We start from the raw sequence: 23104 nt of genomic DNA on the forward strand, positions 1-23104 counted from the left end.
TACACAGTGGCCTTGAAGGTCATTGCACATATGCAGGGCACTCTAATTTTACTCTAGGTCTTTGGTTTGCAATGATCATTTTCTATCATTTCAGATGGGTGCCGATGGGAGCCATCGCACACTTCTGTACGGACAAGCTGTGTTATTCCTTCATTCATACAGTGGCATGGTAAATGACATGCAAAAACAGTAGAGTATCCTCGTAAATCCTAGTAACTTGTATTTATATATTAACCATTAATTGTTTTCCAGTATTTGAGCTGCATGTTTTCATCTCAATCTTCAGCAGATAAGCTGGCATTTGATGTTGGTCTCCAAGATAATAAAACAGGTAATTTAATAGGTGTAACTTAATTTGAACTACTAAAAAGCATCTATGTACGCCCATTTTTTTTAAGATGAAACATGTTGGTGGATAGTGCAGCCTGCATCTAGACAAAGATCAGATGGTGAGAAGGTCCGTGTTGGAGATGATGTTATATTAGTTAACATCTCATCAGAAAGGTATTTGGTAAGTATCTACTGTACTTTTCATTCTTCCAATTATTATTTTTCACATATACCTTGCTGGGTTAGAGTATCAGTCATTTTGCTTACATTTTTGCACATTTATTTTTCAGCATCTGTCCACTGGTGCAGTTTCTGACAACATTGTGGTGTCTGTAGCTTTCCAGCACAGTCTCTGGCGTCTTGGTCCGATCTGCTCTGGTGGAGATGTTGCTCAAGGCAAGTTTCAGTACTATAGTTAATGCATTTTGTTAAACTTCTGAAATAAAGTTACTGAGCGTGTATGTTTATGGTGATACATCTTTAGGATTTTTAAGAGGAGGAGACACACTCCGGCTGCTGCACAGCCACAGTGATGCATGTTTGACTGTTTCCTCTGGAGAGCGTGCAGAGGACTTCCAGAGGTTAGTTTGAAAGCAAGTCAGAGAAATGTCTCGTTTATCTGCACATTTACCATTTCTTATTTACAGGGAATTATATTATGAGACTGGACGAGCCTCTAATCGTGCTTGCTCTCTTTGGAGAGTAGAAATTCTTCAAGTTGTGTAAGTATACTTTTTCTTATCACTCTGGGTGTTCTATTATCAAAAACTGCTTTGTTGTAACCCTGTTTTGTAGACCCTTTTCCTCCGAATAAATAGCTTCCTGTTGTGACATAAATTTACATATGTTTTTGCAGGGTGACTAAATCTTCTCTGAATTTAAATAAGTTATACATATCTTTATCTATCTATCAATCAATTTATCCTAGATGGAGTGGTAGTCATACACACTGGGCACAACCCTTCCGACTGTGCCACTTGACCACTGGGCGATACCTGGGTTTTACTGCAGAGAATGGTCTCCATTTGATCAACAGAGACAATGCTGACATCAAAACAACAGCTTTTTGCTTCAGACCTACAAAGGTTTTAAAAACTGTTTCTCTTACTTTTTGTAGATGTTATGAAATTTTATGGATGTTCTGTTTAATTATTTATAGGAAAAACTTGAGCCTTTTCCAAACACAGTTGTCAGTGGCATGGGAACAGCAGAGATCAAGTATGGTGACTCGACTTGCTTTATTCAGCATGTGTATTCAGGACTGTGGCTAACATACAGCTCTGATGCTAAGTCAACTGGGTCACTGAGTGGTCATCGTAAGGTAAAACTATTCCAGACTATTCAAGACACATCAGAGTGAACAATGTTTCAAATATCTTCTCTTTTCAGGCTATCTTACACAGTGAGGGCCACATGGATGATGGTCTAACACTGTCTCGATCTCAGAATGAGGACTCCTATACTGCAAGACTCATACGTAGCACTGCTTTGCTTTTCACCTGCCTCAATAAGTAAGATACGTAGGTATTCATAAATAATTTTGTACTGTAAATGTTATTTGTTATTTAATTGCTTCTGCTGCATTTCTTTTGTCAGGAAACTAGACAGTCAACGCGGAAACCCATCCTCTGATATTTTTCCAATGAAGACAGTGATGTTCAGTGTTCTGGATCTACTTGAGTTTTTCAAATCACCACCTGACGAGTTAGACATCGAAGTTAAACAGAAAATTCTGATCGAGTTAAGAAAACGTCAGAAAATGTTCCAAGAAGAGGTACAATTGAGTAAAATTAATTTGTCATCATTACTATGTCTTAACTGAACATATCCCATCTTTCCTCAGGGGATAATAGACCTAGTGGTTGAATGTATTGACCATTTGCATCAGTACAGTGATGTGTTCTGTGATGCTGAGGCCATGCAGAGTGAGGGCCTTAAACAGTGGGAAGAGATCATTAAGTCTTTTTATAAAATACTTGGTAAGGAACATATAACATAAAATACAAGGACATACATGTTAACTTCTGTTTTTTGTTTTTTTTTCCCAGCTGCATTGATTAGAGGAAATCGCTCCAACTGTACACAATTCTCAGTCTCTCTTGAATGGCTAGTGAGCAAATTAGAACGCCATGAAGCCTCCTCTGGTAGGAATACTTAAACTTAACAGGTGCACTGTGTAACATTTCTAGTGGAGGGTTCATCACCTGGTTGTCTCCATGGAAATGTTATTGCTTTGTCTAGTACGTTCTACAGTATAAATTACACCTACATATCACGAGGGAGACAAGCAGGTTAGGGTTATGTTTAATGTCATACCATGGAGCATGCCAGGCAAAGCAGTAACATCTCCATGGAGACAAGAAGGCATCCTCCACCAGAAAAGTTGCACAGTGCACCTTTAATACATGAAGTATTTTTTTAACCATTCATTCATAACTTTACTTTTTCTACAGTTCACACATATTTTACCTAATGTATAGCATGTTAGTAATAAATATATTTTATTTGATTTGGTAGGAGTTTTGGAGGTTCTTCACTTTATTCTTCTTGAAAGTCCTGAAGCTGTCAACATAATAAAAGAGGAGCACATTCAGTCCATTGTCTATTTTCTGGACAAACACGGATACAACCACAAGGTAATAAATGGTACCATCTGCATTTTGAGAAGTGTTAGAGCAGTTAGAGTGTGAATATTTTTGTCCCTCATGCTATACATCTATAAAATGCATCTATCTATCTATCTATCTATTTAGCTAGCTAGCTAGCTAGCTAATATAACTTCAGATTTGAATGTCCTGAACTGAACTTAACTGAATAATAATATGTCTCAAATTCCATGTCACATTTGAGTTTGTTGTTTGTATATGAGATGCTGACAGTGTATCTTCCAGGTGTTGGAAGTGCTCTGCTCTCTGTGTGTGTGCCATGGTACTGCAGTGCGCTCCAATCAGAACCTTATCTCTGACAGCCTGCTGCCATACAGAGACCTGCTGCTCCAAACTCGTATGGTTAATCAGGTCATCAGGTAAAATTTGGAAATTGTCTCAGTAGATAATGTTTTTTCTTCCTTAAATGAAAAAATAAATGTTTAAATTGCTTACCCTAAATGTATTAAATTTGACTTAGGATTGTAAAATGTAAAAACAAAAAACACTATCTTCTATCACTCCAGTATAAGACCAAACATTTTTCTGTCAATGGAAGACAACTCTGCCCAGCATCGGAAGTGGTACTATGAGGTGATTATTGATCATGCTGACCACTTTGTCACACCTGAGCCCACTCACCTGCGGGTGGGTTGGGCTTCCACTCACACTTATAAACCCAGGCCTTCAGGAGGGGACGGCTGGGGATGCAACGGGGTTGGAGATGACCTCAGCTCCTTTGGTTTTGATGGACTGCACTTATGGTCAGGTGTGTAACCACAAATGTAATACAAGTTTAAAGGGCTCATATTACGCCATTTCCTGATCTATTTTATAATTTCGTTTCCTCATCACAAACATATTTGGTGTTTTGTTTTGTTTTGTTTCATTCATACATGTTTAACACAGAAACCCTGCATATTTAGGCTGAGTTCTTCTCTCAAACAGAAAACCCTCTGTTCCACCTTGTGACATCATGTGGTAGAGTTTTCCAATGTGTTTTAAACCCCGTACACCTTCACTTATAATTTCTGTCTTGGAATTGCCAATCTCTACTGAAGTGATGGTAAAAGATTGCTGTTAACCTTGAAAACTACCCGTATATGACATCAGAAGGTGTAACAGAGCATTTAGACAGACGAATAATAAAGGGTTTCTCAGACATGTGTGAATGAAACAAAACACAACTCCAGGTATGTTTTTGATGAGATTACAACATGACTTAAATTTCAATTTAAGAAAAAAAGTTCAGTTTTGTGTAATATAGGATCTTTAATAGACTAATGTAATGTATATGCAAGATGCTCCAACTTGCATGCAACTGCTTTCTTGGGAGTTTAATATATATTTCATTTGCTAATACAGGTTCAGTTGGACGCAGGGTAAACTCCCTTTTTCCTCATTTGCTCAAAGACAATGATGTAGTCAGCTGTTGTGTGGACCTCAGTGCTCCTTGCATCTCTTTCCGAGTCAATGGTCTGCCTGTTCAGGGGATGCTGGAGAACTTCCATACGGATGGGTTTCTTTTTCCTGTGGTTAGTCTCTCAGCAGGAGTCAGGTGAGTGGGATAAACTTAACTAATCTAACTAATGGGTATCACCAATGGCTACTACAGTGTCCAGACTCAGTACAAATGTTTTTTACTAGGATTCGTTTTTTGTTTGGGGGGAAACACGGAGAGTTCAAGTTCCTGCCTCCACCTGGTTTTGCTCCATGTTGTGAAGCTCTTCTTCCAAAAAACAAGTTAAAGGTGGAACCATTCCCAATGTATATTTTGGACAATGAAGACGGGAAGCAGCTCATTGGCCCGACTGAATTTTGTGAACCCGTTATTTTTATTCCAAACCCAGTTGACATCAGTAAGGTAATTAGTTTGATCAAATAAAAAGTAAATACTTGCACATAAGCATTCTAACCTAAGTATATACTAAACCCCTAGACTATACTGCCCCTTCAACTTGAAAACATCAGAAGAAAAATGGCAGAACATTTCCATGAACTTTGGGTCTTGGACCAGATTGAACGTGGATGGACATCTGGAACTGTACGCTTATCTTAAATTACTGTACACAATATTTAATCAGTTTACTGTAATATTCTTTATTTCATAGGTAAAAGATGAGGAGAAAAAGACTGATCCTTGTCTGGTTCAGTTTTGTAATCTCACAGAACTGGAACAAAACCAAATAATTCAAATGGCAGAGGATACCTTGAAGTGAGCACTCTCCAGAATGTAACGTATTGTGTCATAAATCCATGTATGCATAGTCAAAGGTCACATCTCCCCTGAAAATGAGATTCCAGATTTTCAAACTTCAAACTTTTCTCTTAAAGGGTCTTACTCGCCTCCCTGGAGATGTTATTGCTTTGCCTGGAATATTCTACTGTATGGTATTAAACTTGCAATGTGTGCTTTTATTGCTAAAATACCTTGAAAATGCACATCCTTCTTCATAGAAATAGATCAGTTTAAGAAGGCAAACCAATAACATCTCCATGGAGACAAGCAGGCTACAGACCATGCACTTTAAATAAAATTTTGCTTTTTTACTTTTCTTTATTTTCATGAAGAACTATCCTTGCCCTTGGTTTTCATATTGGATTGTCTGATGAGAAGGCTGAGGAAAGACTAAAATACATTTCTTTGTCATCCCAGTGAGTAATACCTAGTGTTTTTTACCTCAGAAATGACAAAACACATCATGAATATATTTAAAACCAACTAACACATAAAACTATATTCACTTTTTTTCCAGATTTGAATTGCCAAGTGGTTACATACCTGCTCCTTTAGACCTGAGTGGTGTTTTACTCAGTCCAACTCTTGAAAAGTTGGTGGATTTTTTGGCTGAAAATGAGCACAATGTTTGGGCCAAAGAACACATCAAGCAAGGGTGGACCTATGGAGCTCAACAGGTAGTTATGCCAGTAGTAAATTCAGTATGATCAAAATATACATGAATCAATAAAAACATTTAAATAAAAGATTCATTGTGTGACTGTAAATACATTTTGCCTGAAGTAAGTCAAAGATTTAAAACAAGCTACTTACTTGTATGTAGGATGTGAAAGCCAAGCGAAGCCCGTACCTTGTGCCCTACAACCAGCTTGATCAAAGACGAAGAAGAGTGGGGAGGGAGGGGGTCAGAGATGCCGTCAGTACCCTGCTGGTTTATGGATACAGCCTGGAGTCCTTTAAGAAGGAATGGGGTGTGTGTATTTCTCGTTTTTATTACTTTTATTATATAAGAGTCCTCTAACTCTTTTGCTTTATGTTGAATTTGAATTTCACTCTTTTTTTGGACAGATGAAATAGTCTTTAAGGACATGTGAATGCAAATCACAATCTAATATGTTTTGTTTTTGCAGTTTCATTATCAACTCCATGTCTTGTTTCTACTGAGAAGTACCGGGTGTTCAGACCAGATAAGTCATATGCTGTGACTGAGGGGAAGTGGTACTTTGAATTTGAAATACTGACGGCTGGAAATATGAGAGTGGGCTGGGCCAGGCCTGGCTGTGCTCCAGACAGAGAACTTGGCTCAGATGACCAGGCTTTTGTGTTCAGTGGAGTCGAGGTATGCTGTACTCAGATTTTATGATGTAATTAATATAATCTTACTATTAAATGTAGTAGGACTCAGCATTTAAAACAAACTCATGGATTGAAAATGATTATAGTTTAAAGAAAGCATTGATCAATTTATTGTTTTATTAGTTGGTGCTAAGTTGTGTTTCTTTTCTGAATAGGCCCAGTGGTACCACCAGGGTGGAGTAGCACTTGGGACATTACCTTGGCAGAAAGGTGATGTGGTGGGCTGCATGTTGGACTTATCTGAACGCACTATAAAAGTCGCTCTAAATGGAGATCTACTGTTTAACCGAAAGGGTTCTGAGCTGCTTTCCAAAGACTTTCCCATCAATGATGGTTTGTTTATTAGCTATTTACTTTGTCTGTGTACATGCTTTGTGTTTTTACCATCCATGGTCATCATTATTTCTGTTCATTAATGACCTTGAATGCACCATGAGAAATCAGGTGTTCCATAAGTCATTCCTATTTTACAGCGCTTGGTTATTGCTGGTTATATTTTAAGTGTATAACAGTACTCATTTTATTTAATTTTGTTCTTTTGTATTCATTTTAGGCCTTTTACCTGTTGTTGATCTTGGAGTGAACCAGATGGGAAAGCTTAACTTGGGTTCTGAGCCGGACTCTTTGCAGTATTTTTCTGTGTGTGGCTTGCAGGAGGGTTACAAGCCATTTGCTGTTGACATGGCCAGAGATCCTTCTTTATGGTTAACTTGGTGGCAGCCTCAGTTTGCTTCTATAAAACCTGACAACCCAAATTTAGTAGTAAGTTTGTTATACTGTAATGGATGTCTTCAAGTAATTTCCTTTGTGGATCAGTAAAGTTTGTCGATGAATGTCGATGATTGAATGGATAAACAAAATACCATATAAAATGTCCAGTATTATTACTATGGATAATTATTTTGTAGATCAGAAGAATGAGTAGCTTGAAGGATTCTGTGCCGAGTTTAAGAGTCTCTCAGCGCTCATATTCCCATCAGAGTGGCACCAAGGAGATGTGTTTTTATCGTCTAAACATGTCCGTTGAATGTGCCATGATCCTCAGCAGCCCAGTTCGAACAATACCTCCTGTAGCCCCCAGCTCCTTATCACCAGGTACTTGTGTAATGAAATTAATATTTTACACAGTTAGCATCAAAATGAATTTTGACTTATAAAAATGCACAACTGCATTTTTATGTCATAATAATAATAAACATTTATGAACGGATGGTTGCTATTTAGTGTACTATGTTCCTTGTGATGTGCTACACATAATTTCTCTCTTATCTGCAGCAAGAAAAGAGCAGGAGGAGGTGGATTCTGACTTTGAAGTGCTGATGAAATCAGCTCACAATTTTACTGGTTCAAGAGATGAGCTCAATCACCACAAGGATCACAGCCAAGACAAAACATCAAAGCTGAAACAAAAGTTCTTATCAATTATACCTGCTTTATAGAATACAACATGTACTGTAATACACTTTGTAAACTAACCATGGTGCATTTTCTGTGAAGGTTCATGCTGAAGAGGACTAAACCAGGTTTAGTCAGCAGTAATTCATCACCAAGGCTTTTAGAGGATGTGTTAGCTGACAAAGACAACATGAATCATCTTGTCCAGACCTCTAAAGTAAACCCTAAACATCAATGTTTTATGATAAACTGAATACTGAAAACACTATAACATAAATAAGACAACTGTTTTTCTTTTAGTATTACTATTCAGTACGGGTTCTTCCAGGCCAAGCACCCTCCAATGTGTGGGTTGGCTGGGTCACAGCTGACTTTCATCAAAGTAGCACAGTGTTCGATATTGACAAGGTTCACACTGTTACTGTAACTCTTGGTGATGATACTGGGAAGGTCCAGGAAAGGTATTGTGTACAATCTTATTATACACGGCACATTATTCTAAATGGCAGTGTTTACTTCTCACATATCTGCATTTTTTCCCAGTGCCAAGCGCTGTAACTGTTACATGGTTTGTGCTGGAGAGGCCACTGGTCTGTCTCAAAGTCGCAGAAGCACAGGTTTGGAAATCGGCTGTTTAGTTGATACAGCCTCTGGGCTTCTCACATTTACCTCCAGTGGAGTTGAAATGACAACATTCTATCAAGTAGGCCACAAAATATTCATCAGAATTGTTTTTCTAAATTGTTCTTCATCTGAATAAACTTTGACAAAATGTAATCAGGTAGAAGCAAGTACAAAGCTATTCCCTGCTGTATTTGTCAAGCCAACAACAAACAACATGTTTCAGTTTGAACTGGGTAGTATTAAGGTAAAGGCCTGTGTATATCAGTATATAAATAGATAATCATAAAATTATACTTAAGTATTTTACACTAAACAATTCTTATACACTTTTCAGAACGTTATGCCCCTATCAGCTGGTTTGTTTCGCAGCCTCACGAGGGACACAACTCCTCAATGCCCTGATAGGTTACAAGTCCAACATCTTTGTCAAGTTACCTGGTCCCGTGTTCCTGACAATACACTGAAAGTGCTGGTAGATCTGAAAGAAAACTGCCATGGTTGGGTAGTACAATGCACAGAGTCCAGCCAAATCATGTCAATTCAGATCCCAGATGAAAACAGGTGAGATGTTTAGAAATATATATCATTTACATTGTTTGTGAATTTATACCAGATAACAAGCAAAATCACCTGTTCTAATTCATTCATATGGCGCACACAGGTGCATTGACATTTTGGAGCTGACTGAATATGATGAGCTGCTGATATTTCACTACCACACCATGCTCCTCTACTCCTCTCTGTGTGCTCTGGGGAACACCAGAATTTGCCATGCCCTTTGTAGCCAAGTGGACCAGTTCCAGATGTTTTATGCCCTACAGAATTCCAGTCTCCCAGGACTTCTGCGCTCAGCTTTTTACCAGTTGCTTATTCAGGTAATTGAATGATAAAGAGAGAATAGTATTAATATATATATATTGTAAAAATAAATAATACTCTGTCTAACTTTTAGGTTCATCTTAGTTGCCACAGCTCTGCATGTCTAATGATGAAACAGGAATATATTGTTCCTATGATGGACCTGCCCTGTGCTACCTCTCTTAATCCCAACACTGTGAATGGCAGCTATATTCCAAGCACACTGGCTTCTACACTTAAACCACACATGTGTTTTTCTACTCCTGTCTTTGTGAGGGCTTGTGAGGAAAGAAGTGCTGAAAGCGAAGCAGGAAAAGTTTGTGTTGACTCCCCTGAAATCCCTTTAGAGCGACTAAAGAATCTTACTGTGGAAATGCTCACTGCAGCTGTGAGGGCTGTTGATCAGGGTCTGAGAGATCCTGCAGGGGGCAGCGTGGAGCTGCTGCTGGTTCCTCTGATTCGACTGTTTTACACTGAGCTTGTGATGGGAGTATTTGAGGATGCCGACTTGAAGCAAGTTCTCATTCTATTTTTACCGCAAGCCTTTTCTGATGAAGAGGAACTCCCAAACCAAAAAGATAACAACGAACAGTTTTTGGAAAATGATCAAAATAGTTTTTATAATTTAGGGTTGCTTCACATGACACTCCCAGAAGCTGTTAAATTTGAGGTAGACCAGTTATTTACTGTTATTAACATATGTTTATCATGAATAACTGAAGTCATTTTCTTTTTCAGCTTTGTCAGGTCCTGTCTTTCCTGTGTGACTGTCAAGTGCGACACAGGGTTGAAGCAGTAGTTGCTTTTTCAAGCACTTTTGTCGAGCAGCTTCAAGAAAACCAAAGATTTCGATATAATGAAGTTATGCAGGCCCTCAACATGTCTGCTGCTCTCACTGCTCGCAAAACAAAGGAATTCCGATCCCCTCCACAAGAACAGGTAAATAGACAAAAATAAACATGACATTTTATTATTAATATATTTATTCATTTTGTTATTTTGTACTGTAAAATGTGTCCTTCTTTTCAGATAAACATGCTGATAGACTTTAAAGAGACAGATAAGAAATGCGAGGATTGTCCATGTCCAGAAGAAGTTCAGAAGCTTCTGAAAGAATTCCACTATCTACTAAAGCAGCACTGTGGTTAGAACCTACATTAATTTACATTTCAGGAAAAGAAAGTAATGTCTGAACATGTGATATGTTGCAGACCCTAAATTAGACAGAGGCTTTGAAGATGAGGACAATGAGGAGATGTCTATAAAAGATCAACTTAGTGGTTTGATATTTCAAGCCTGTGCAGTGAGAAAGTTGTCTATAGATGAAAAGCATTGTAATGCCACTGTCCAAAGCCCCAGTAAGCCCCCAGAGTATTTTTAATTGCATTGTCAAAGAAATACATTTAGCAAATATTATTTTAATATTAATATTTTGTGTAGTGTCCTTTGTCGAGCTCATCTCCAAGACAATGATGATTTGGGCATCGGAAGCTAAAATAGATGACCCTGGTTTGGTGAAGGCCATTTTCTCCTTGTTGCATCGACAGTATCAAGGTCTCTGTGGCCAAATGGGAGAAGCCCTTTATAAAGCTTACACAATAAGCCAAGCATCAACGGAGGACACCAGAGCCCTTCTCACCTCTCTGTGCCAAATACGCTCTCTGCTTAGAGTGCGTATGGGCAAGCAGGAGGAGAAACTGATGACTGATAAACTGGGGTAGGTTATGAGGATATATTTAGTAATGATATGTTTGCTATTTATTTCATAATGTTTACTTCATTATTTTTAATTCCACATGTCACAGAGAGATCATAAACAACAAAGTTTTCTACCAGCATCCAAATTTGATGAGAGCTTTGGGAATGCATGAAACTGTAATGGAGGTGATGGTAAATGTTTTGGGAGAAGGCAGAACAAATGTAAGATATCATTGTAAGATGTATATGTTCTCTGTGTAAAAACATGTATTATAGCCTAAAACTTAATACATTTATAAAGATATTATGGGCCTGTGTGTGCTTCTCAATAGGAGATCATGTTTCCAAAAATGGTGGCTAGCTGTTGTCGTTTCCTCTGCTATTTTTGTCGCATCAGTCGCCAGAATCAAGGAGCGCTGTTCGACCACCTGAGCTACCTGCTGGAACACAGTCGGGTTGGACTGGGTAAGTGGGGTGGGGAAGACTTTGTACCCACATAACAAAGATGTACATCTACTGATCAGACAGACTTGATTGGCACTTTCCCAAGCCAGTTCATTTATATTACACATTTCATAAAAAGACAGTTTCCAAAGAGCTGCACAAATATGTAGTAATAACAGAAATATAAATATAATAATAAAATAAAAACTCAAATTTAATGATACTAGACTTAAAACAATAAAACCAGTAATATCAAATAAGAGCAAAACCATAAATCATATCACATTGTACTAAAAAATACTTGATGGAATATTTCCTGTTACTAAAAAATATGATTTTTTTATGATTTACCCCAGGGTAGCTGTGGCTACAGAATTGGGACGTGTCAGTGAAAAGCGCTATATAAATAAAAACTTACTTACAATAGTTAGTGGAGGACAACCTTATTTGTCACAATAAAATACACTTGTTTGTGTTCTTTTTGAGCTTCACCATCAATGCGAGGAGCCACTCCTTTAGATGTAGCAGCCGCCTCTGTAATGGACAACTATGAACTAGCATTATCATTACAAGAATGTGAACTACAAAAGGTAACCTTCTCCTCTGGATTTAAGTGTAGTTATGCTACATGTATAAATTTGGTAGATCATCAGTTTTCCATACTTCTACTTCTCTTGCGTTTAGGTGGTTAAATATCTTGCAGACTGTGGTGTCCAGAGTTGTCCAATGCTCGTTGCTAACGGCTACCCTGACATTGCATGGAACCCTGTGGAGGGCGAGCGATACTTGGATTTTCTACGTTTTACTGTATTTTGTAATGGTAGCTATCTAATGTGTTCTTATTGAGTTGAATATGTTTGGGGTTTTGTTTGAAAATGACACTTTAATTTTCAGTTAAATACACCTTCTATTCAAATGTATTGAAATCAAGTGATGATTGTTAAATGTTGAACAGGTGAAAGTGTGGAGGAAAACGCATATATCATCTTAAAGCTGCTCATTCACCAGCCTGAATGCTTTGGGCCTGCTCTCCGTGGTGAAGGGGGACAGGGGCTTCTCTCAGCCATGGAGGAAGCCATCAGGGTCTCTCAAGACGTGTCTATGGATGGACCTTATGCAGCCAACCAGTCTAGCAAGAAATTGTGAGTTTGTTGTGAAGAAAAAATATACATGTGCATTATTTATTTATTTTATTTATTTATTTCATGTAAAGGGCTGGAGGAGGGTTTGTCATCTGCTTGTTTCTAAGGAGATGTTATTGCTCTGCTTTGAATGTTGGAATGTTCCACAGTATAACATTAAACAGCAGGATTATCTCTCCACAGATCCGACCTGTAACTTGGTCTGGTTTGGTCTCAATGAGGATAGAAAGGTTTAATACAATACTCATTGTATTAAACATTACATAAACATTTCAGATGATCTCCATGAAGAAAAGCATTTGACAGACACTCCACCAGAAAAGTTGCACCTTTAATTTGACATGCTAATTGATTACTTTTTTCCATCTTTCTTTGACAGTTATATTCAGGACTTGGAGGATGACCTCATTCACATGGGACATGCTATAATGACCTTCTACTCATCCCTTATAGACCTCCTGGGCCGATGTGCTCCTGAGATCCATGCAAGTGTTCATATTTGCAAAAATTCCACTAGACATGTATATATGATAATAGTTAAATGTGCTCGATCTGTTTTTAGCTGATTCAAGCTGGAAAAGGAGAGGCCATTCGTATCCGGGCCATATTAAGATCACTCATTCCAGTTCAGGATCTTGAGGGAGTCATTAGTTTGCCGTTTCAAATGCCTTCAATATCTAAAGGTTCACTTTTGTCACAGAAAATGTAAACCAAAGCTATGTGTTACTGGGTTTTTACATTTTTATTTTGTTTTCAGATGGCGAAGTGGAAGAGCCTGACTTGTCGGCAGTATTCTGTCCAGATCACAAGGCCTCCATGGTTCTGTTCGTGGACCGGGTTTATGGCATTGAGACTCAGGTTTTTCTCCTGCACTTACTAGAGTTTGGGTTTTTGCCTGATCTGCAAGCTGCTGTTTCACTTGACACTGTGAGTGATACACAGTATTTATTCTGAAGTTATTTTGTATTTGTCTTCATAAATCACCGCTGTTGTTTATATTTTTCACAGAATGACTTTGGATCCACTGACATGGCCCTGGCACTAAATAGATACATAGCCTCTGCCATGCTTCCTATGCTTACCAAATGCTCAGCTCTTCTATGTGATTCGGAGGAACATGCTGCACTCCTAAACTCCTTTATTCTAGCTGTGTACAGCTTTTCCAAGGCTGCAAGCTTGACCAAAGCTCAGAGAGACACTACTGAACAATGTTTGTTGTCAATATGCAGGTAATTAATTTTAAATAATTTTCCACACAGTTTTTAAGCATTAACATTTACTGACATGTCAAAGCGAACAGGAAAGTAGTTCAAGTCCATGTACTTTTGTACTTTTGTTTGCTTATAGTAAGCTCACACCAGTTCTAATGCAGCCACTTCTGCAGCAACTCATAATTGACATTGGTCATCTCTCAGAACACAGCAAACTAGAGCTGAAGGTGGAGTGTTTATTAATTTATTTATACAATTGCCATCAAGCAAACATTTAAATTGTAGTTTTTATTGTTGTGCTAGTTGCTGACTGGACACTACGAGCAGCAGTGGAAATATTACTTACATACACGTGGATTGGACAAAGACTTGTCTTCTGAGGAGGAGGGACACATGTCCAGAAAGTTGTTCTGGACTGTTTTTAATGTCTTGGAGAAAATGGTAACACAACTGAGTTAACCTGACTAAATCTATGGCTTTATTTTGGTAATGGTGGTTTTGTATGTTATGCCCTCAATTTTCCTCTTTGCAGTCTTATGAACCACAGTTATATAAGCTTGGCGCTCAGTGCCTTACAACAGTTGCTAGGAGCTTGCCTCCAGACTATATGAATCCCAGTTACCTGATAGACGGAAAAGCCACAATGGACACAGATGAAAACTTTGACCCCCAGCCTCTAGATACCTCAAAGTAAGATGCTGGCACTCCTCAAAAGTAGTGCAACATACAGTATTATGCTGTTTATCTAAAAGGCTTAAACCAGGACAGTTGCCTCAAGCTCTTGTTGAACATTGTGCTTTCTGCTCCAGTGTATCTGTGCCAGAGCGCCTGGAGTCTGTTCTCAATAAGTTTGCAGAACATTCACATGAGAAGTGGTCTCTAGAGATGGTAACATTTATTGTTTTCATTATTGATTATTGATGATTATTAATTTTGACGCTTATTTCCTAAATGTATATGATACGTTAATAGTTTACAGCAGGCTGGGTGCATGGGGAGCAGTTGTGTGAAAATACCAAAGTTCATCCTCTTCTGAAACCATATAGAACTCTAGCTGAAAAGGTACGACCACAAACCACAGGTGCCAAATGTATGTTCAAAATTGTCTGGACTAATATTAATGTTATTCCAGGATAAAGAAGCATATCGGTGCTCAATAAAGGAAACACTAAAGGTGATGTTGGCTTTTGGCTGGACTATAGACAGAACTAAAGGAGGAGATGTATTTGGAAAGCGAACATGCACTCGTAGGATTTCTCAATCTCAGGTATTTTTAATACTTGAGGATATTTGCTTAGGTCTACTTAGCTAGCATCATTGTGATCTGTGTGTTATTATGCAAAATTGACTTCTGTGAGCTTTAAGCAGTGTTAGAATGTTGAAAGTAGAATGTACCTCCTCAAAAACATTCCTGGAGTATTGTTTTGTTTCATTCACAAGTGTTTGAGTAACCCTTTATTATAAATATGTCTACATTTCCAGAGCTCAAAATGCTCTGTTCCACCTGTGATGACATGAGGCAGTAGTTTTCAGGTTAACAACTACGTTCTATCTTTAGTTCAGTAGAGATTGTCACTTCCAGGGCTGAAATTATTCAAATTAATCTAGTGATGTATGGAGGGGTGTATGGAGTTAAAAAACACAGTGGAGCATTTCCTGTATTACCACATGACAGAATATTTTCTGTGTGAGAACTCATCCTAAATATGCAGAATTTGTGAGTGAATTATGTGTGAATAAAACAAAACACAATTCATGGTATGTTTTTGATGAGTAAACAACATTATTACTACACTATAATAATATGAGCTCTTTAATAAACCACATTTCTTGCTTTTTCTCTGTTGTGTGAAAATATAGCTTTCTATTTGTCTATTGTATGTTTTATTTCACTGTTCAGCACTTTGGTAAGCTTTGGCTGTTTTAAATGTGCTATACCAATAAATTTGATTTGATTTATTTCTATTTGTTTTAGTTGTCCTTTGAAGGTGCATCAACGTTTAGCCCAAAGCCCATGGATATGAGCAGCATCACCTTGTCTTGGGATCAGTGCGTAAGTTATTTGTTGCATTTATTCTTAACACAAAACAACTGCACAAAGAATATTTATCCTTAAAAATGTCTTATTTACTGTAAAGGCAATGGCAGAACAACTGTCAGAAAACAACTACAACGTCTGGGCCAAGAAAAAGAAATTGCAGTTTCAAGGAAAAGGTATAACCCGAGTCTCTATATAGTCTTTATTTTGGCAGCAGGTTTTATTATTGATTATTTATTTATTTATTTACTGAAGGAGGCCGCTCTACACTTGTCCCGTACAATATGTTGTCTATCAAAGAGAAGACTCGATTCAGAGAAAGAGCTCAGGATGTCCTTAAGTTCTTACTGTTAAATGGTTACACAGTATGGAGGTTAATTTCATTGTATTTTATAATGTTTTATGCATTACAAAATAATAAATGTCTTTATTTTATTTATTTTATATCTTTATTTTATAGAGAGAAAAGGACAACAGACACACATTTTCCAGCTACAGCCAATTGTTTCGGCTTCTCTCTTCTTCAGCATTTTGTTTATCTCATTGATGTTGCTCAAGAGAATATTTTGGAGCTGGGTAATATTGCATTTAATTATATTTAATATTAGTTTTCATTGTGATTGAGTAGCTGGTTAATTGTTTGTACTTCACATTATTTTCTTATTCTTTTCTTTTCAGAGGTAATGCACGTCAGAGGACACATGGCTAAGGGAGACAAAGCCTCACATCTCCAGACAATACATTTTTTCCCCAAGGTTAGCTTTTCTATATTGTATTCTGTTTACAGATAATGAATTAATTGTGCTTATTTATTTGAATAATATCATCCTTTTACCATCATCATGCACATTTTTAAACCATTCTTGTGAGAATTTGGTAATGTATTACAGTATATTGAATATATGTATTGTATTATAATATAAACTTACACAAATGTGCCATTCTGAAAGGTGCAATTATTAAACTTCCCACGGAGTTATTCATCCATAAAGATAATTAACTTCCCATCCTTTGTGTAGGAATCTCATAATATTAACTGTCAAAAGCATTTAAGGATATATTTTTTATCAGAATGAGTGAGTTTTTTTCTTTTTAACAGGTTGTTCTCCCTCTTCTTGAAGAATATCTGAGAGATCATCATTTGTACTTCATCTCAAGCTCTTTCTGCTCTAACACTAATGATTATGCATCAACAAAAGAAAAAGAGATAGTTGTGAGGTATGAATCCAAACTAATTAAAGAATAATTCACAATAAAAAATGTGCTCTCAGTTATGTTTAATAGAATTTTTTTCAGTGCATAATTTGTTTGTGTTTGACACAGCCTTTTCTGCAAGCTTGCTGCCCTAATAAGACACAGAATCACACTTTTTGGTAATTGGGTAATTTGGTCATTCTTTTATTGGGTTTCGTATTCTCTCTTTATTTCTTTTCAATTATATTTTTCCAGGAAATGAAGCTTTGTCATTTACCAGCTGCCTCCAAGTGTTAGCCCAGTCTCTGGATGTGAGGTAGATGGCATTACAGTCACATATGGATACATGGATACAATGTTAAATGTGCAGTATTGTTACTTGAATCTGTCAGAGAGTGAGATTACAACAGCTATACATGATCTTCTACTTCACTTTTAAATTTGACTTGATAGACAGATGATAATTTACTGTTTTTGTTTTGTACTTACAATGTTGTTTGCCATAGGACACTGTTGCATGGAGCCAAAGATTTTATCTATGAATCTCTGCATTCATTTTTGGATGCAGCAGCAGCAGACCTGGAGATGACAGTGGAAAACCTGCATGTGGCCTTGGCTCCTCTCTCTCAGAACAGGAGTCAGTCGGCCAGAGGAGTGGTGGGGATTCTCAGCCACACGTCCTCAGTGCTGTTACCTGCTCTCACTTCTCTCTTTAAGCATCTTGGCAACAGTAACATTGGCTCTGATATTTTAGGTAAGCCACTTTACACACTGAGTATTTATAGAAAAAATGCATAAATATACAGTATGTTCAAACATCTAGACCAAGTGCTAGGGTGTCCTCATTTTCCCTGTCATTGGAATTAATAGGATGTAATAGTGTTACTGGCTATTGTTCAATATATTCCCCTGACTGTTTACAAATCCCTGTTTTTGCAGTGGGGAGTATCCAGGTGTCCTGTTACAGGATTCTCAACTCTCTTTACTCTCTTGGTACCAACAGCAGCGTTCAGAAAGAGGGGTACTTTCTTTATATTTTATAAAGGAATCTGAAATAGAAGGGGATCCTACTCGATTTGTATACTTTCAATGTAAATTTTCATTTAGGCCACAATCAGCAGCTGGTATGTGCCTTGCTGCCCTCTCCCAAGCCTTCCCTGTTTCGTTTCTTGAGCCAGAATTAAACCAAAACAATCCATTTTCTATCTACACAACCATGAGTGTAACTGAAATACAAGGTATGCAAATGAACTCAGTAAACCCATACAATACTATTTATCCTAAACTGCATTCTAATGTGATCGTCCTTTGTCAGAGCTGGGGCTGCCTGAGCAAGTGGCAGGGGCGTGTCCTCACTTACCTTCTTTGGGGCAGGCACTGGGAGAGGTGCGGAAGGTGGTGAAGTCGGGAGCAGCTGCCCACCAGGCTCACTACATCCATGTGACAGAGGTGCTCCTGCCCATGTTATGCAGCTACATGTCTCACTGGAGCCAACCACACATGTCCGACTTCTCCTCTGTCACTCCTGCACTCGTTAGTGACCTGCTCGGCCACATCCTTTGCATCATCCACAACCATGTGGGGGACATTAGGGGTGACTGGATTAAACAACTGGCAGGTACTGATGGTGATTTTTACTGCCTTCTTCAATAGCTGATGGAAAGTGATTTTACTACAACAAGTTGTAATTATGTTTCAGTTTTTTCCCAGCCAATCATATGCCAAGCTAGTGCACAACTTTTAAAAATCAATTTTGTTCCACTGATGGACAAGTTACGTAAAAAAGCAGAAGCTCTTCTTCTTGAGGAGGAGAAGATCAAATCAAAAGACAATGGACTTTGTGAAGACGAACTCCAGATTCAAGAGAAATTCAGTGTGCTTGTACAGGACCTTTATTCTTTCTATCCCATACTGATCCCATATGTGGACTCTCATCGGTAAGACATGAAACTAAATGTTGTATTACTCAAGATGTGACTGACATGCTTCAAAATTCACACTTACTGTGTACAAATTTGTATAAATAGAAAATGCCTCCTCTTTTTACCACAGAGCCAGCTGGCTGACAGAACTGAATCCTGATGCTGAGCAGCTGTTCAGCATGGTGGCAGAGGTCTTTATATTCTGGGCCAAATCTCATGTATGGATGAATTATAATGATGTCCCCATTTACTTTACTGGCTCTTCATTATATGTGACAATATGCATTGTGTAAATTAGAATTTCAAATGGGAAGAACAAAACTATGTTGTCCAAAATGAAATCAACAATTTGGGATTTTTGGTACAGAACATGTCCAAGGTGAGATAAACAAACCCAGTGCATATTGTTACTGTTTAATATACCTTCATTAATATATAGTTTGACCACGAGAACAAGAGGGCAAAGCGAAAGGGTGATCGTTATTGCGCACAAACGTCCCTCATCGTGGCCTCTGTGAAGAGACTGCTCCCTATTGGCCTCAACGTCTGTTTTTCAAATGACCATGACCTTATTAATCTGGCAAAGAATGACTTCTCACTGGTAGGTCAGATTTAATGGCACGCTATTTAATACTACAAAGTTTTGACTTAACTAAAGTATGGGATTTGGATTCCACTTTTGACAGAAGAACTCCAAGGATGAGATTCACAAACATATTTTTCAGTGCTTGTCAGGCCAGAAGAGGAAGGTAAATATAAATACTTGAAAAACAATTTAACAAGTATTTATTTATGTAACCAAGATACTTACTTGCCACTAATTATTAACTATTTTTGTATTTACAGTCCCCAGAGTTTCCAGTGGAAGAGCCCCTTTGCTCAGAAAGTCCAAACACACAGGGGTCTGCATTAGATCTACAAAGAGACTCACACAGAATTGTTAGAGTAGCTCAAGTTCTTTATCATTTGGACCAGGTAAGACAATACATTAGACAGTGACATGCTGTGTCATATTGTTGAATACTAAATATGTTTATAATAGCAATAAGATTAATGTATCGAGACTTTTGGTAATGCTCAAAATTTTTGGATTGAATCCAGGTTGAAAATCCTCTGCGAACCAGAAAATCTACATGGATTAAGGTCTTGTCTAAACAAAGAAAGCGAGCTGTGGTGGCCTGCCTAAGAATGATTCCACTGTACAATTTACCAAGGTATTATGAGATGACAAAACATATGAGTCTGACCTGTTTTTAAAGGTGCACTGTGGAATAGAAGCGATTCTCCACAGATCTGAATTGTAATGTAGTGTAGTGCTGTAACCTGCCTGTCTCCCCTGTGATATATAGGTTTAATCTATACTGTGGAACATTCTAGACAAAGCAATAACATTTCCATGGAGACAAGCTTGTAGTGGACTCTTGATGAGAAATGATACTCAGTGCACCTTTAAGCAGTAAATGCCAACAAACTTAAATTTAATTTGAGCTAACATCTAATGTTCTCTAGGCACAAAGTTGTTAACCTGTTCCTTCAAGGATACAATAAGACTTGGGTTTTAACAGAGCACAACAGCAGTGAGGAGAGGCTTGTGGAAGATTTGGCAGTGAGTATAAAGCAGCAGTATTTTTAACAAAAAAAAATTAAATAATACTACAAAATAATACAAAACAATAAATATTCACCCCAAATATATAATATATGTTCCTGCTTTCACATATTAAACATTAAGTTGATAGTAATTATTGTGACAGGCCAACCTTTATAATGTAAGTAAGTGTATGGCAGGGGATGGTGACAATGCTGGAGTCCGACAGGAGAGGAAATCACACTGAACACTGTGTCGCACCAGCTGACCCCCTGCAACAACTCATAACACTCTTCAGTCAAAGTGCCCAGACAGACAGGTGTGTATTTGGACAAGATTTGATTTTCATATTGTGTAACTTTTCTGGTTGAGGACCTGTCAAATTATTTTATCTATGGAGTGTTTTACAGTATGGTATTAAACCTTTCTATCTTTGTGGAGACCAAATCAGACCAAGTTACAGGTCAGTTCTGTGGAGAGACAACCCCGCTCACAGTCAGAATGCCTGTTTTTCTAGGTATTTTTGAGTTACAAAACCACCTGTAAATTAATAAATGTAAGATAGAGCTGTTTAATGTCATACTGTGGAACATTCCAGGCAGAACGATGGCATATCCATAGACACAAGCAGGTGATGGTCAAAAAGTTACATAGTGCACCTTTAACTGACATTTACATTTTACTAACTGTGGAGTAGTATAGCACTATAATAACATACTGTATATATTTTGTTTTGTGATTAACACAGAGATGACAGCCTTTGCAAGTCTTATTTTGCTATAATGGCTCAGGTAAAATAAAAAATAAAAAACACTTTCTTTGGTTATTATTGCATTATTCACCAACTACCTTTTGCACACACACACACCAGAGTTGTCAGACAGCACAGGATGATGATGGAGAGCAGTCAAGGCAAAGTTTTGAAGTAAGTAAATATGACTTCAACCTAATCGTATTAGTATTCAATGATATACTGCCTGCATAGTGCCTATATTTTGTTATAATTTTCCAAAAGTAATTTAATTTGCTTCTGGCAGGAAAAAGAGATGGAAAAGCAGAAATTACTTTATCAGCAGGCACAGTTGCATCACCGTGGTGCTTCAGAGATGGTCTTGCAAACCATCAGTGCAAGCAAAGGTAAAAGAAAGAACAGCCAAGACATTTCTATTGGTTTTAATATGTTTTTATATTATATTTAAAGGCCCTACTTACACAAAATGGATTCTGTATGGCTTTAAGCCATATTATAATGTTGTTATCTCCTCAAAAACATACCTGGAGCAGTGTTTTGTTTCATTTAAGTGTGAGTAATCCTGTATTATTAGTCTGTCTACATATCCATACCAAAATGCTCTTTTCCACCTTGTGATGTCATGAGTGTAAATTTTCAAGTTAACAGCTACAGTACCTTTTATTCCAAGGCTGAAATTACCTAAATTACTTTAGTGAAGGTGTATGTTAAAAGCACAGTGGAGCGCTTTTTGTGTTAGCACATGACATCACAAGGTGGGGTGTTTTCTATTTGAGAGAAGAACTCAGCCTAAATATGCAGGGTTTCTGTGTTAAACGCGTGAATGAAACAAAACATAACTCCAGATATTTTTGATCGATAGATATAGATCAGAAAATAGATAATATGTAATACTGGCCCTTTAAATATGTATAAATATAATGTATTTTTCTCATCAGGAGTTGGCTCTCTGATTGCCCTCACACTGAAGCTGGGAATTGCTCTACTTAATGGAGGAAATGCTGATGTACAACAGGTGCTATGCCTTAATCACACTTTCTAATTATAGCTTTAATATATTTCAATAAATATGTTCTATAAAAAATTCCAAATTATGATACATTAGTAGCTTTACACGCATTACATTCAGGCAGTAATCAGTAGAATCATTGCCTTTATATTCATTAGTCTGTTTTTGTTGAGCAGAGAATGCTTGAATATTTGAAAGCAAAAAAAGACGTTGATTTCTTCCAGAGTATGGCTCGACTCATGTGCACATGCAGGTTTGAAAATAAGTGAAATATTGCAATAGTTTGTGTGCTATTTTTGTCATTGTGTGAAAAAGTGTACTCAAATGTAATGTTACTTTTCTGTAATCCAGTGTTCTGGATCTGAATGCTTTTGAGAGGCAGAACAAGGCAGAAGGACTAAACATGGCGATGGACGAGCACTCAGGTACTCTTTCAAATTGAAATCATTTTTCAGCTTTTAGCCTTGTTATAATGGGGTCATCTCCTCAAAAACATGCAGAGTTGTATTTTTCTTTTATTCACACATGTTTGAGTAACCTTTTATTATTAGTCTGTCTACATCTCCAAAGCTCAAAATGCTCTGTTCCACCTTATGATGTCATGTAGTGGACTAGTGATAGTATTCAAGTTGACAGCTGCCTTTTACCTTTAGTTCAGTA

General features: G+C 37.5%; 1 protein-coding gene across 1 annotated transcript in view; it reads left to right on the forward strand.

Annotated features, from left to right (window-relative positions):
- LOC110156965 (ryanodine receptor 2-like) overlaps positions 1–23104 on the forward strand; it is a 37022-nt gene that overhangs the window by 1636 nt on the left and 12282 nt on the right. Inside the window, 80 exon segments of the mRNA XM_055162508.1 lie at positions 95–169; positions 253–331; positions 399–511; positions 621–726; positions 815–911; positions 978–1052; positions 1259–1415; positions 1490–1651; positions 1720–1841; positions 1927–2104; positions 2174–2309; positions 2379–2474; positions 2848–2966; positions 3222–3355; positions 3503–3744; positions 4341–4533; positions 4623–4839; positions 4915–5019; positions 5087–5190; positions 5547–5630; positions 5732–5891; positions 6038–6185; positions 6345–6553; positions 6726–6903; positions 7124–7332; positions 7479–7665; positions 7846–7981; positions 8068–8182; positions 8266–8426; positions 8509–8668; positions 8747–8833; positions 8924–9150; positions 9251–9464; positions 9542–10117; positions 10186–10386; positions 10477–10591; positions 10659–10805; positions 10888–11164; positions 11253–11367; positions 11478–11610; positions 12076–12179; positions 12274–12409; positions 12545–12731; positions 13111–13216; positions 13294–13414; positions 13489–13658; positions 13740–13960; positions 14079–14169; positions 14246–14383; positions 14475–14632; positions 14752–14830; positions 14915–15004; positions 15075–15209; positions 15918–15995; positions 16081–16156; positions 16236–16353; positions 16441–16556; positions 16659–16735; positions 17080–17198; positions 17304–17353; positions 17430–17490; positions 17681–17928; positions 18114–18195; positions 18282–18412; positions 18490–18792; positions 18874–19111; positions 19227–19314; positions 19395–19475; positions 19536–19697; positions 19783–19845; positions 19943–20071; positions 20198–20310; positions 20606–20702; positions 20885–21003; positions 21433–21475; positions 21556–21609; positions 21722–21821; positions 22374–22450; positions 22621–22697; positions 22796–22869. Of these exon segments, the coding sequence (XP_055018483.1) occupies positions 95–169; positions 253–331; positions 399–511; positions 621–726; positions 815–911; positions 978–1052; positions 1259–1415; positions 1490–1651; positions 1720–1841; positions 1927–2104; positions 2174–2309; positions 2379–2474; positions 2848–2966; positions 3222–3355; positions 3503–3744; positions 4341–4533; positions 4623–4839; positions 4915–5019; positions 5087–5190; positions 5547–5630; positions 5732–5891; positions 6038–6185; positions 6345–6553; positions 6726–6903; positions 7124–7332; positions 7479–7665; positions 7846–7981; positions 8068–8182; positions 8266–8426; positions 8509–8668; positions 8747–8833; positions 8924–9150; positions 9251–9464; positions 9542–10117; positions 10186–10386; positions 10477–10591; positions 10659–10805; positions 10888–11164; positions 11253–11367; positions 11478–11610; positions 12076–12179; positions 12274–12409; positions 12545–12731; positions 13111–13216; positions 13294–13414; positions 13489–13658; positions 13740–13960; positions 14079–14169; positions 14246–14383; positions 14475–14632; positions 14752–14830; positions 14915–15004; positions 15075–15209; positions 15918–15995; positions 16081–16156; positions 16236–16353; positions 16441–16556; positions 16659–16735; positions 17080–17198; positions 17304–17353; positions 17430–17490; positions 17681–17928; positions 18114–18195; positions 18282–18412; positions 18490–18792; positions 18874–19111; positions 19227–19314; positions 19395–19475; positions 19536–19697; positions 19783–19845; positions 19943–20071; positions 20198–20310; positions 20606–20702; positions 20885–21003; positions 21433–21475; positions 21556–21609; positions 21722–21821; positions 22374–22450; positions 22621–22697; positions 22796–22869 (11059 nt within the window).

This window comes from Boleophthalmus pectinirostris, unplaced genomic scaffold, assembly GCF_026225935.1.
Source record: "Boleophthalmus pectinirostris isolate CB_2022bp ecotype Guang Dong unplaced genomic scaffold, ASM2622593v1 HiC_scaffold_5, whole genome shotgun sequence".
NCBI classification, from domain to species: Eukaryota; Metazoa; Chordata; class Actinopteri; order Gobiiformes; family Gobiidae; genus Boleophthalmus; species Boleophthalmus pectinirostris.